The sequence below is a fragment of the Mixophyes fleayi genome, chromosome 4 (genome assembly GCF_038048845.1).
Source record: "Mixophyes fleayi isolate aMixFle1 chromosome 4, aMixFle1.hap1, whole genome shotgun sequence".
NCBI classification, from domain to species: domain Eukaryota; kingdom Metazoa; phylum Chordata; class Amphibia; order Anura; family Limnodynastidae; genus Mixophyes; species Mixophyes fleayi.
This window is the reverse complement of record NC_134405.1, coordinates 234,463,689-234,479,078: the sequence shown is the minus strand read 5'-3', so window position 1 is coordinate 234,479,078 and position 15,390 is coordinate 234,463,689. Positions and strand designations below refer to the sequence as shown.

Below are 15,390 nucleotides of genomic sequence, written 5' to 3'. Positions count from 1 at the left end.
TGAAAAAATCCTGAAAGTCTCCTTTTAAGAATGGATAGTCACACTTCCTTATTGGAGAATCAAGTGAAAAGCAAACACCACCTTTCATTGTGTGGTCTCTTTGTGGTTATTGGACAGTTGTATCATCCAGTGTTGAAATCTGAAATAATGTAAATTTAATTGTTAATCATTTCTAATGCTAAATTGTACATTTTCAAATCATATTATATTCACATTCTTTTTCAAGACAATTGCAAGTCACAACAGTTTTGTGTGTTAAATTTTAAGATATCTGAGGGTCAACATTTATAGTAATAATTAAAGAATGTTTTACATACCTCTCTTTCTTCATGCTCATGCGCCTAACCACCTACGGCTGTCTTTGAAGTTGGCGGATGAAGAGATCAAGTCCTAGAGTTGTGTAGATTTTATGCCATACAACCCTCCTCTTGTTAGAATTGCTGATATGTACCTTGCTAGCAGGGTACCTATCCATATATTTTACTAAAATAACAAGCTTCTGTTTTGTTAATTTGGTAGTCCTCATGCTTGTAACGCTGAAGATTTAAAAAACAAAGACCACAAGACAGTGATTGGCAGGGATGTGTCACAAGAGGGTGTGCCCCATGACGTAATTACGGAGTCTAGCTGTCGTGGAACAGTTAAGTGTCTCAACCAATATGGATGACCTGCTTGAAAAAACAGCAGAAAATTGTTGCACCACACCTATTGCAAACAAGAAAAAAATAGCCAAGACAGCTTCCATTACACCAAGCCTTCCAGCCCTAGTATTTGTATTTCAGCAATGACAACTATCAATGGAGCTCTCCTCTTTGTGTGTTACCTATATAACACTGTACGTTATGGGACTGCAGATTTAGAAGACCAAGCCTGCCAGACCTATTAATTCTATTTCAGAAATGACAATTCGTAATGGAGCTCTCCTGAATGTCACTGTAGACTTTGAAGAACACTGCTACGCCCTTCTCTTTCTATTCTACCTATGACGCTGCCCAACTGCTCTACAGACTAACAAGAACAGTGCTACTCCTTCTGTGTCCCTCTGTGAAATGGCGCTGGATCGCCATGGAGGGCCGTACTTATAGAATCCAAAAATCACAAGAACCGAGATCCAACGATGTAACAATGACATTTTGCCTCGTTCTCAATTCCGAGGGCACGCAAAAGTACCGAGCCGGGTTCTCGGATCTGCTAAGTTCGTGAGTGTTCGGTTCTCGGGGAACCGAGCCTGAGCTTCTCTAGTAAGAACACAGAAGTCAGAGCTTAAATGTAATTTAATATGGAAAATAAATCCACAATGCTTAAGATAACACAATTGACAAATGACATATAAAAGTATAATGCAATGCTTTCTTTAAAAAAGATAAAACCCAGAATAGATAAAACTCAGATATGATCAACTTTCTGTTGCTGGGAGAAGCAGAAAATGGGACACTTCAATATCAGATTGAGTCCCCAAAAGTGGACCACTTCTTAGGGCTAGATTTACTAAGCTGCGGGTTTGAAAAAGTGGGGATGTTGCCTATAGCAACCAATCAGATTCTAGCTTTCATTTATTTAGTACTTTCTACAAAATGACAGCTAGAATCTGATTGGTTGCTATAGGCAACATCCCCACTTTTTCAAACCCGCAGCTTAGTAAATCTAGCCCTTAGAGTTTCAGAACAGTTTTAAGTCCACAGCTCCACTTCCTGTGATGTTAGAACTAGAAAGTCTGTGTAAATGCAAATTAAGGTTTTTATGACTCCTGTTGAAAACTCCTTTTCAAATCGGGTTTTATTTATCCTTTCCTAACTTCTCACCTGAATGACTTACAAATATGACTTTACCTTCACCCAACAGGTCATAAGATTCCCTTCATCTTCATACCACACATGTCTCCTGTAAATATGATATTGGAGAAAATATGATATGATATTCTTCTATGTCGCAGCTTGTCATTAACCTATAACCCAGCTGCCTGTCTAAGCAGTCAAAATGTCTGAGACATCCCAGATGTGTGTTGCATATAACTGCCTGAAAGAGATATTTCCAAAGGCTTCAACTTTTGCGACCCGCCATAAATTGATACAAGGTCTATAACTATGGATCTGGGCTCTCATATCTACAACCACCCTCTGGGGAGAGCAGAGGAGTTTAACATAATCAAATGGACACATTAGTTTAGATTCAGTTTAAGGTTTTAACCCCTGTCTGTACACAGCTCCTCTGAGCCATATCAAGCTCTTACTAGGAATTAATTCACAAACACATACTTGCAGTTCTATATGCCTAGAAATTAGCTTGCACATGACAGAAATGTTGGCAATATGTGGCCATGCCTTGACAGGCTGTTTTGGCAGCACAACCAGTAAAGTACTAGTTGTGGTAACCCTTTAACTTTCCATTGCAAGTAAACTTATAGAGAAAATTACATTTAATAATCAAGCTAGGCTCTCGAAGAATAGTTCTGCTATAATTAACAACTTTTGCAGACACAGTTAAGAAATATCTTAGGCTGAGTACACACTACAGAAATTTTCACCCGATGTGTTATCTATAACAATTTTACCAACGACTGAAAAGAAAAAAGTCCCGATCAGGATGCCGATTCATGTGTACACACTATATTTACCTTCAGCTCTGTGATCTTCATGTGTTATAACCATGGACTAAAAAGCTCATGACTATGTAAACTCTATAAAGATCTTGAGTGTGAGTGCATACACACTGCAGTATTGGAACAACATAGTTCCATTGATGAATGAGATTTTTAGTCTGGTTTAAAAATCAAATTAATCAATGTAATGTCCTTTGGAACAATCCTTATTCATCGTTGGAGCGTACACACTAATGCAATACTGGGCCGAAAACTTGTGTACCGGGTGTTTGGCTCATAATTGGCTGAAAACACTGTAGTGTGTATATAGCCTTACCTGACACAGTCCCAGGTAAAATATGGTCCATGCGTACATTATGCAAAAAAAAAACATCCAATGCTACATGAGCCCCAGTATGATTAAATGCAAAATTGATTTTCACTAATTATGATTACTTTTTACCCTTTCTTGACCAGTCACAATTTAATTCCTGTTAAGGCGTGTAACAAATATGGTGCAGAAAATGGTGGCTTAGTGGTTAGCACTTCTGCCTCACAGCACTAGGGTCATGAATTTGATTCCTGACCACAATCCAAAAATATACCAGTAGGTCAATTGGCTGCTATCAAAATTGACCCTAGCCTGTGTGTGTTTTATTAGGGAATTTACACTGTAAGCCCTATCGGGGCAGGGACTAATCTCTGTACAGCGCTGTGGAGTTAGTGGCGCTATATAAATAAATTTGTCCATTTGATAGCGGCCAATCAACATACTATGTTTTTGGAGTCTGGGAGGAAACCGGAGCACCCAGAGGAAACTCATGGAAAGCATACAAACTCCACACAGATTAGGCCATGGACAGGAATCAAACTCATGACCCCAGTGCTGTGAGGCAGAAGTGCAATACAATCCATAGCTAGATTTGATACTTTCATGGATTAATATTTGTAACAACCCTGCCACTTCCAGTATTTAACCATAAACAGCAATAGCATATACCATGTTCATTGGAATATATAGCAAGACCCTCACCTAAGCTCTTTACCTATTCTTTTGGTCGTAATTGCAGCGTGGTGTTAAATGGGAAAGGTCTGGGCTCTCTTACAGTTCTGGGTCACCTAGTCACTGGGTCTGTTCACTTTTGAGTTCATGAGATCTGAAGAGCCAACCCTTTATTGGCATTTCTGTACTGCCATTCAGTCATTCTCTGAGGTATTTTAACTCTTTGCATCCCTGCCAACCTGATCTTACTTAATTGATGGGGTTTACTTTACATACCAATTAATGAATTCATTTTTGTTTATTGCCATTGGAAAATAAGTAGGAAAAGCAGAACCAGCCTTTTCACACTGAAATTCAGAACAGGTGGCAGGTATTTGACCTTCAGTGTCACTCTGGAAGATCAGCACATTCACAAACCAGGAAGTAGGAGAATTCTCCCTGTAGAGATGAACTAGAGATTATACTTTAACAGCAAAGCACTGAATTTGTGTTATGTTGAAAGATTTATTAATCTAATACAAGTGAAAAATGTAAATCATTTTGAGAAGTGGATAAAAAAAATAAGTTATGACCAAATGCCTTCCATTTCAAGAAAACCAAAGTATGTAAAATCTCGTGAAATTTGTATTTCCAGAAATTCCACCATAATCATGTGGTTATTTCCCTAATGTCACTCAGTTTTCAAGAACTTGGCAACTCCCTTTTGACGATTTGGTAATATTCCTGCCACTTTTATCAGTTCATTGTTTGCAGTAAAAAGGAAGTTATTTCAGAGGTGGAGATTTAGACGTCTCATACATACACTGTGTCTAACTAGTCCCCACACTCTGTCCTCCGCCTCAGCTATGAACAAGTCTGCAGTGTTAATCTGTGGAGGACTTCTGCTCCTACTTGCATTTGCAAATGGCAAGAAATATGAAAGATGTGAACTTGCAAGGACCATGAAAATATTGGGACTTGACGGATTCAGAGGTTACTCTCTGCCAAACTGTAAGTACTTTTGTACAGCAGAGTTTAAGGGTTTATTCAGAATTAATTGGTTAGAATTCGTTGTTCAGACATAAATAACTTTCCATACACACACTTTGTAGTAAATATAAGTAGAATATACAAGTGCAGTATTTATTTAACACTAACATACAACAATTCAGTTTGATTTATTGATATTGACAGGGAAAGCCCAATAATTATTCAGTGCAGATATATTTAAAGGGTATCTCCATCCAAGATTTATTTGTTAATATTTAATTCTTGCGGGACGATCTATGTAATAAAAGAAAATAAAAGTACGTACCCTATACTTCCTCCATGCCCCTGTGTACTTACTGCAGCCTAGTTAGCAAGTCAGGACATGCTGCAGGCGCTCCTGCATATGTACCATGGTATCTATCAGCTATGACAGTCACCACGCTGAAGAGGAGCACGGACACTGAGGCAGGTAGACCCCGGGGATCTTGGTATTGTTACTCTCTCCGTACATAATGCAGTCTGCACTTCACTAACAATACAAACACAGCCTAGTATTTTTAATTGTAAAATAGACTGCCATAAGGAGCATCCATTGTAGAAGAGTTTACATATAATATAGAGTAAAGAGGCAGAGTAAACATCACTGATTTACACAGGATGATTTGGTAGCAAATCACCAAGCACCTACATTTTTGTTAAGATTTATGGACTGAAAACTCCTTGTGGAAGACTGAAAAAGGTAAAGTCCATAAATATAATATCTCTTAATAGACTCAAAAGCATGGAGGGTATGGGGGACAGACGGCTCAGCCGCCAATTAGGATCATGTTAAAGAAAACAAAATTGAAGATGCAGGTGACAAAGTCCAAGGTTGCCCAGTATTGGACTTTTCCGGGGGGCATATGGCCCCCTGTCCCACAACCCAGCCAGCCAGACTATACAGGATCTTATACAAAGAGTTCTGAGGAAATTAACTTGCCTGTATATATTTTAAGGGTTTAAAATGAATACAAATATGTTTAACAAATAAGTCAAACTTGATCACCATCTCCTTATAGTATGGGTTTCCCAAACCCAGTCTTCAGGCTCCCTAACAGTGCAGGTTTTCCATATCTCCTTGCTGGAGCACAGGTGTATTCATTACTGACTGACACATTGTAACAGATCCACAGGTGGTCCTAATTATGTCACATGTGATCCGGAAAACCTGCACTGTTATAGAGCCCTGAGGACTGGGTTTGGGAAACCCTGGTATAAAGGTTTGCTCTGTCATGTAGCGATTTATAGCTTTCTAAGTAGTTTAGGTCTAATGTCTTAAGGGTTACCCTAAATGTAGCTCTGGTAATTACTCATTTAGATATATCCTAAGCATGTAGTAATTGATCAAAATGATTAATACAATCATAACAAAATGTTTTCTATTTAATATTGTATTTAATAAAAAAAAAAACCCACTAAACTCTTTACAGGGGTTTGTACAGCATTCTACGAGAGCTCTTTTATCACAGATCGCACAAACTTTAACAGGGGTGACAACAGCACTGATTATGGCATTCTTCAAATAAACAGTCGGTGGTGGTGTAATGATTACAAGACCCCCAGATCTCACAATGCTTGCAATATCAACTGCAATGGTAAGATACCTCTTTTGTTTATATAAATTATACACAATGTAGACCAATGCATAGGGTGTTTGAATATGTTCTTCTCTGTTCTATGGAGCTGCCCTCTGGTATGTACTGTGAAATATCTAAAGCAAAGACAGTAGATACACACCTCTCCTACAAAAGAATCTCGTAAAATTGTGTTTCCTTTAAAATTAGGTTCACTTCACTATGAAGACAAAAACAAGATAACTAATATATTAAATGGTGTTAAATTGTGTAATATTTAAGTGACATTTAATTGAAAATAAATAGTTAGATAAAAAAGGAATACAACATTTTAATATAAAGAATAAAAAAACATCAAATGGAATTGGGACTGTGGAGAGCTTGAAAGCAATCACCAGATAAAGGGACAAATCACTTTGATCTTGCTCAGAAAATTATTGTATCTCATGTTATTTAAATCTGGGAGATACACCAATCAGTGTCTCTATGGTGATATCAAGTATCATAAGTAATATTAAGTTATATAGGATTAACCAATAGTAATTAAAATGTTGAGTGTATTATATGATCAACAATCTATTAAGATAGACAAAAAAGTATAGTGTATCTATACAATCCATAAATATAACAAATAAGAAATGCTAGAAATAATATATTCTTATCTACCCCATGGTTTTATAGAGCAGTGTTTCTCAAACCCAATCCCCAGGACACCCAACAGTGCAGGTTTTCCAGGTTATACCACCTGTGGGTCTGTTACAATGTGTCAGTTTGTACTGAATACACCTATGCTAAAGCAGGGAGATATGGAAAACATGCACTGTTAAGGGTCCTGAGTACCAGGTTTAAGAAACACTGATATACAGATGTAGGTGTATATAATAACTGATAACTTATTACCCTTCTATACACATGGCCACCAAGATGAATTTTGAGACTTTGTACAGTCACTTTTTGCAGCTCCCTCCATAGAGGTTTAGAACAGAGATTGTGCATTGCCGCTATGCGGCACACCTACAATGGGGGTGTGGCCACACTGTGTTGGGTCCGTGGAGTCAGACTCCCTTGAGTCAAAAGTGCAAAGTGCAGTCCTTGATTACCACTCCTATAAAAACAATGTGTACCCTGTAGTATGCACAATACCCACATAATACCCTGCAGTGTGCTCCATGCCCCCACAGTACCTTGCAGTGCCCCATAAGTACCCTGCAGTATGCAGAGTGCATCGTAATTACCCTGCTGTAGAGACAGTGCCCCTGTAAGTACCTTGCCATAGGCATAGTGCCCACGTAAGTACCCTGCCATATGCGCAGTATCCCCAATGAATATCTTGCCCTACACGCAGTGCCCCCAATAAGTACCAGGCAGTATGCTCAGTTCCCCATAAGTACCCTGCAGTATGCATAGTGCCCCCATAAGTACCCTATAATTATACATAGCATCCCATGGTGCTGACACCGTGTCAATATCACCATACCACACATGAGAGAACATATCACCTGTCTCTATGTATACAATCTTCTGGTCTCCGCCCCAAGCTCTCCCTGTGCAGCCTCAAACTGGGAGAACAGCCACACCCAGCTCCTGCAGCCCAGCCAATAACAGCAGCCCAGGAGCAGGGCTTTTTGGTGTGTACAGAGTTGGCCAAACGGTTTTCTATTGATTCTGATGCCATGCTCAGAATATTAAGAAAAGGTAAAATTAGTGAATAAAACTTTTTGCAAATTAAAATTAATATTTTCTTTATCCTAATTCTATTTAAAAATAATTATCCTAAAAATCTCTTTTTAAATAAAAAATAAAATAATAGGAGGAACAAGCTATCATTATTTAGCCAGTAATTGTTTCGCACCTAATCTTTTTTGTGTTTAACACCATACTCTGTCTGCTGTGAGGAAATTCATACAGATTTGAATTTCTTATTGAGTTTTCTAAATATTAAACATTTTAAAAAATTTGACAACAAATATTTTATGTATCTGTATATAATAATATCACACACTGGGGCTGTTGCAGAGCTTTAAGCAAAACTTGAGTAACATACTCTTAAAATATAGCACGGAAAATAACTGTATTTCTGCCCATATGCAGAACCATAAGCATCTCGAGATGCCTCTGCATCACCAGCATAAGTCTGGTGTACGATAAGTCATCATCATTAGGGCGTACTAGCATCTGCCCTATAGCAGGTGCAAAACATACGCCCCCTAACAGGTGTACATACATATTTCTGCAGGTCTACATGAGCTGCATTTATGTGAACACACCTTTAGTGTACTTGGGCCGTGTTTGCGGCCCAAGTACACTAGTATGTAATCTATTAGTTTGCTAGGACAACATGGAGGTACTGCCTGAGTAAAATCATGAGGCCTGTCTTTCACCGATAAGGAACTGGTGAATTGATAGCCTACTTCCTCTTGAGTATTCATTTACATTTTCATTTGCACTATGGGGCAATAACTCTCAATAAATACTGAATCTGTGGCTATGAAAATGCAGAAACAAAAGAGCAACCACTCTAAGAGTGCACAGAGAACATGGTATATGAAATAAAGGACATTATTATTGGGTATAAGCTTGAGAATCATACCAAACGTAATTATTATTTATCATAAAGTAATTATATTATTATTACGTACTTTTTTAACAGAACTACTATCCGATGATATTACTAATTCTGTGAGATGTGCAAAGCGCGTTGTCAGTGATCCTAATGGGATGAATGCATGGTAAGTATTAGATGCTAAAAACTCAATTTACATAGTTCTTTCTTTTCTGCATAAAAAGCTGGGCAGTTTGCCAGTACATCCCCAAATTATATCATACGATACAGCTACCAATTTCTCACCTCAATCTCACTACAATATAAACCACCCATTCATATATATTCACTAGTTGCAGAGGTCTTCCTATAATGCTTTTGTATTTGGCAGTAACATTTGCTAGTGGAATATGAGTGTTCCCAGTCGCTTCTCGGCCTTTTGGCTAAGATCAAGTGCAGTTGTGGCAGAGCTGCACTTGGTCCTCTGGCCAGGGGCTGGGTGAGCTGCGTTGAAAGCCCGGGACTATTGTGCCCCCAGAGTGGCGATCTGGGGGTGCCAAAAAATCACACGTCAGCAGCACCTTGAAATAGATATAATGTGATTATGTTGGCACCGAGCACTTTAGACCACTTTCTATACGCACCGCCTTTTTATTCTTTGCCTCGGCCTTATGGCTGGGCAAGAAAATTTTTATAATAGCCCAGCCATGAGGCTGGGGCCGTAACCACTCGGCACTTTATTATTTTTATTTATGACACTCCTTGTTTGTCACTTTCACTTTTATGTTGATTGTTTCACGGATTTTTAGGGGTGCGGGTAGGCCCTTTCTGGGCTCTGCGTCCCCTAAGATCTAGGGGGGGTTGTGTGGCCTTATGGCTCCTACCCCCCTGAAACCCCATCGTTGGCTCACCCTCCCGGGGGTGAGCTAGTTGTCGAGCCCTGGGTGAAGCCTCGGTGGATCCCAGGGCCAAAGGGACCCACCTTAGCTTCGCAGCGAAGGGGGGTCTGAAGACCCTTGCCCCCTAAGGGTCCTTATGGATCCGGGGGTCGGGGACTAGGGCCTATCCTTTTTTTGAGGAGGGCCATGGACCGCACCCTAGTACACGTTTTTTAAGTTTCGCACTTTTTTCCGTTTATTAGGGCACGAAAGCACTGTTCCCGGGCTTTCAATAAAAAAAAAAAAAATGAGTGTTCCCAGTCCTACCCCAACAACATAACATGGCAGAATTAATTGATCATCAACCCAGATCTATTAATCGGCTGTACATTCTATACAATGCAAATCACAGCTTATTTCTTCTGATTCACTGTCAGACCTCATTGATGAATGGCCGGGTGTTCATTGTAGTTTGTGTGTGTTTTCTATCTCTCCTTTTGTTGTATGCTTATGTGGCTCACTATTCATCATACCTTCAGACATGCCAACATGCATCGGAGGACCAACTTTATTCACCGAGCCCTGATATTTGGGTGGAGCCTTTATCTAGTCTTAATTAATATATTTTTTTCTGATTGTTTCCTAATTCTTGACTAAATTATTCTGGTTGTACAATGATTTTGTCACATAAACTAATTAACATAGTCCTGGTGAATTCAGACACACAGTAAAGGATAAACACTGGATCAGACAAATGTCCAAGTAGTAAAATAAATCAGTCATCTGTTGAACTCGGCATGTCTCTACCTGATCAAGCAGCTTGCCTGCGATTTGCAGATAAAAATGTAGGACTATATTCGGTTATAGTTGGTGTTTTAGACAGGTGACAATCCCTATGTGTCTGAACCTTGTAACTTCAAAATCCTGCTGTCATATGGCGAGGACTCAGTGCACAGAAATATTAAAAAAATACACTCCAATTGGAGATTTCTAACAAAGACCATTTATACCTGACTAGAAGAACTAAACTACATTGCAATATATTACTTTCAGTTTCACCTAACAGCTAAGTTCAACCAAAAACTAAAAATTTCGTTTTGAATGGAATTATGTGAGATGTGTTAAGAAAACAAAACTTCCCTGAGCTTCTTTGACGTTTGATTCTGTATAAGAAGGAAGTCCTTTCTCCTGCAGTGGATGGGGTTATTTAAAACAAAACAAAAAAGAAATAGAGACCTGCCAATATCAAGTTCCCTCTAATGTCCTAAGAGGAAGACTGTTAGAGACATTGTGGGAATATTTATATATATATATATATATATATATATATATATATATATATATATATATATATATATATATATATATCTATCTATATATCTATATCTATATCACAATCAAGTTGCATAAAGAATACTTATTTTTGTCTTCTACAGGGTTGGATGGAGAAACAACTGCAAAGGAAAACAAGACTTGTCCAAGTGGACTAAAGATTGCAGACTTGATAGTCCAGATATGTTGTAATCTTGTACATTTCATAGCATTTGCTTAGCCGATTTGATATTTTTTCACTATAACAAACTAACCACACACACACACACACACACACACACACACACACACACACACTGAAGCTAAGCTGCTCAATAAACATATGTTTTACTATATCATAGCTGTTATCATTAACCTCATGTACATTATGTGCCTATAGCAGCTTTGGTAACAAGCTCTAGACAAAAGATCTAAGTGACTTTACTTTCTCTTTGTATTTGTCAAATAATAATATTAAAGTGATAACTATATAAATATATTCTTGTTATAGAACGCAATCTAGTTTTTCCTTTTTTTGTGATCTTTTTATTTATAAAATAGGGTGTACAAACATCTTGAATACGGAGTACAGTTCTGGGCACCACTCTATAAAAAAGATAATTTGGAACTAGAAAGGGTTCAGAGAAGGGCAACAAAATTGATAAAGGGTATGGAGTCATTAAGTTATGAGGAAAGGTTAGCCAGTTTAGGCATGTTTACTTTAGAAAAGAGGCGTCTAAGGGGAGATATGATTACTATGTACAAATACATTAAGGGTCAATACAGAGAACTTTCATGGGAACTTTTTACCCCAAGGACTGTACACAGGACACGTGGTCACTCCCTAAGGTTAGAGGAGAGGAAATTTCACAACCAGCAAAGGAAGGGGTTCTTTACAGTAAGGGCAGTCAATATATGGAATATGGAAATAATTTTAAAAAATAAAGTATTGCTGCACACATAGGATGAGAAAACTAAACAGTGGTACTAGAAGTAATTTTAAACTGTCGTATTTTCTTTTAGAAATTGTGGGTTGAGTAATGATGGGGAAGAAGAGATAGGTGGGAAGAGGATGGGTACTTACTGTTCTTTTTGGAGCCCCCTAGATGGGAACAGAGAGGAGCAATATATATTGGTGTATCAAAAACAGAGTGTAACACAAGCCTTTCAATGATTCCTAGTAATGGGGAGCCATTGCAGGAATCGCATGGCTCCCAGATTGTATGGAAACTTTTAATCCTATCATTGTATTAACATGTCGTTCATTTGGCTTATTGCTTTGATAGCATGGCAGTAATAAAATTAGAGGATCAGCAGATATTTGAGTGCCTATAAGAATGGACTCCCCAACCCTGTATTTTTTAATGATTTCTGAAGTGTAGGGGTATTTCTTTCATGATCACCAAAGAATAACTTCTCAGAAGCCACAAATAAGGGTCCTCCTGAGCCAGTGGGTGCCAGGATTGAGGAGATAAGGAACATTTAGTTGTCAGAATTGTCTCTAGTGGATGGGAGTGGGTGAGGCTTGATGACATGCTCACACCTGCATATCTAGCTGTGAGGGACTTTTAGGTAAGTTTCTCTGCCATTTGAACTCATTCAGTGCTAAGGGCAAATCCCACTTGTGACTAGAATTGACTAAATGAGAAATGGTAATACAACTATTATCACAGAGCTTCCAGTCTTACTGGTACTATTCTCCCGGTTTACTACAAGGGAGAATAGCCACACTAAACATAGATCACTCCAATAGCCGTATGGAACACTCATGGGTGAACCTGAGAGTTTCTGAAAACTCCCAAGGGCTAAAATCCCTCTCACTTGCCACTGAGCCAATTCGGCTTCTTGTTTAAAACAATTTAATTAGAATTTGTTGCACCACGACTCAGGAGTTCAGAAGATTGACGGAAATTAACGAAAATGTCTAGTATAGAGGACACCCTCCTTATTCTACTACCTATGAGCTCAATCCAACATAAAGGGGGAACTAAATTCTGAGCGACGTCCCAATGGAGCCTCACGTGATATTATTATTCATTTTTATTTATGGGCACATTTCTGGGTGTTATGGTATCTAAAACATTTCTCATTATTGCTTGCAGAATCAGGTGACAACCACCCAGTACATTGATTATGAGACTATTTTACTTTTATTTCAAATAAAGCTCTGACAATCCATTTTTTATAATGACCTCACACAATAAATACTCATATAATTAGTAATTAGTAAAATGTTAGGCTTTATAGAAATGGGGTAATATCACATCCATCAGTCAAGACTTTTGAGTAGTTTATTCATATTAATTATCCAGTATGTCTCTCTTTGTGCCAATCTCAGTAATCTATCCCCCACCACCACTTTATCCAATTGAACTAATTCTATAACTATAAGTCCATCTGGATTAAACTGGTAAACTGTCAGAGGACACTGTGATTTTTCTATTTTTTTTTTATTTATTTTTTAAAAGATATTTTATTGAGTTTTACAATACAAACAAAAAAGGAAACAGGCAATACAAGTGGAAGAAAGCTGCAATGAAGTTTCCATGAAATATAAACAACATATTGTTATCGATATAAAGAAGCAAAGATAAATTTAAGTGGAGTAGGAGGGAGAGGAAAGAGAGAGGGAAGAATAGGAGTAAGAGGGACAGGGGAAATCACTATCCAAAGTGAAGAAAAGAAAAGTATGGAGAAGATGGTGAACCATGACAAGGTTTAGGATTGATAGTTGAGGCTCAAATGCCTTAAAATGCAAGAGGGGAGGAGGCTCCGTGGTGCTCGGTCCAAGGACTCCAGACCTTGTCAAATTGGACAGGGGTGTGTCGGAGAATACTAGTCATATACTCCATAAGGTAAACTTGCCATGTACGGTTAATAACCGATGGCAGAGAAAGGATTCGGATTTTTCCAAAATAGAGCGTGATTTTTCTATTTTATTGTTTTATTTCTTGTTTCAGTACTCTAATATTCAGGGTCTTATATTTTTGCCTATGCATTTTAGTCATGTGCAGGCTGGGCTGGGGGCATATTTCCCCCGGTTGGTCCCATAGAGGGCTTCCTTGGGCTGGGTCAGAGGGCCACTTGCATTTTTTTTTCCTTTATATATATATATAGGTTCCAAATAGGCTGCTCAATCAAGTCTTGCCCCCTGGGCTAAAATTTGCCAGCTCTCCCCTTATATTTGTCCTCATTCACATTCCAGCATATATACTACAAAGCTGTATTATAATTCATAAGAGAACATAGGTTCAACATGAGGTCTGCAGCGCTGTACAGAGAGCAAACAAGAGTATATGGTATTACAGTACAATACAGTAACCAAATAACACTACAACTTTCAACACAGCTACTGGGGTGCAAGGGGTATGTTCAGCAGGCTGAAACCTATGTCCAGTAGCGTGGATGTAACTAACAGAAAGAGGTGCAAAAACAATGGAAGAATAGAGTCAATGGGCAGAGCCCAAGGAGGAGGTGCGCAGTGTAGCGGATGAGCAAAAGTTATAGGTAATGAGAATAGGAGGGAGGAGGGCCCTGCTCACTAGAGCTTACAATCTAAAGGTAAAGGATCAGACAAACAGTTGACACATGGGGGTGAGCCCATGTAAGGGGATCTGAGGGGAAGAATCGAGAGTGGGAGAGATGGAAGATGAAAGAGGGTGAGGTATAATACATGGTGAAATGGCCAAGTGGAGGACTGGTAGTCTTTTATAAACAGGTGGGTTTTCAATTTCAAGCTACACAGGCTAGGGCAGTGGTTCCCAAACTTTTGCAGTTTGCGGCACCCTTAGATTCTCCAAATTTTTTCAAGGCACCCCTCCTTTATTTAGTTGTATGCAAAAATGCCCCCTCTGCATCCAGACACTCTGCCCTCAGGCACTCTGCCCCCTCTGCATCCAAACACACTGCCCCCTCTGCATCCAGACACACTGCCCTCTCACACTTCGCCCTCTGTCACGCTGTCCCCCCTCCTCTGCTCTGTCACACTGTCCCCCCTCCTCTGCCCTCTCTCACAATGTCCCCCCTCCTCTGCCCTCTCTCACGATGTCCCCCCTCCTCTGCCCTCTCTCACGATGTCTCCCCTCCACTGCCCCTCTCACGCTGTGTCCCCCTCCACTGTCCCCCTCCTCTGCCCCGCTGTGCCCCTCCTCTGCCCCGCTGTGCCCCTTCTCTGCCCCGCTGTCCCCATCCTCTGCTCTCTGTCCCCATCCTCTGCTCTCTGTCCCCATCCTCTGCCCCTCTGTCACCATCCTCTGCTCTCTGTCCCCATCCTCTGCTCTCTGTCCCCCTCCTCTGCTCTCTGTCCCCCTCCTCTGCCCCGCTGTCCCCCTCCTCTGCCCCGCTGTCCCCCTCCTCTGCCCCGCTGTCCCCCTCCTCTGCTCGCTGTCCCCCTCCTCTGCTCTCTGTCCCCCTCCCCTGCTCTCTGTCCCCCTCCTCTGCCCCGCTGTCCCCCTCCTCTGCTCTCTGTCCCCCTCCTTTGCTCTCTGTCCCTCTCC

At 39.8% G+C, this 15,390-nt stretch overlaps 1 protein-coding gene across 1 annotated transcript; it reads left to right on the top strand.

The window, feature by feature from the left end:
- The first annotated feature begins 4,385 nt into the window (after positions 1-4,385).
- On the top strand, positions 4,386-11,407 carry LYZ (lysozyme). The gene is made up of 4 exons (XM_075209501.1): positions 4,386-4,571; positions 6,020-6,184; positions 8,814-8,892; positions 11,020-11,407. Exons 1-4 carry the CDS (start codon positions 4,427-4,429, stop codon positions 11,105-11,107), a joined length of 477 nt encoding a protein of 158 aa, XP_075065602.1. The 5' UTR covers positions 4,386-4,426; the 3' UTR covers positions 11,108-11,407.
- The last annotated feature ends 3,983 nt before the right edge of the window (positions 11,408-15,390 follow it).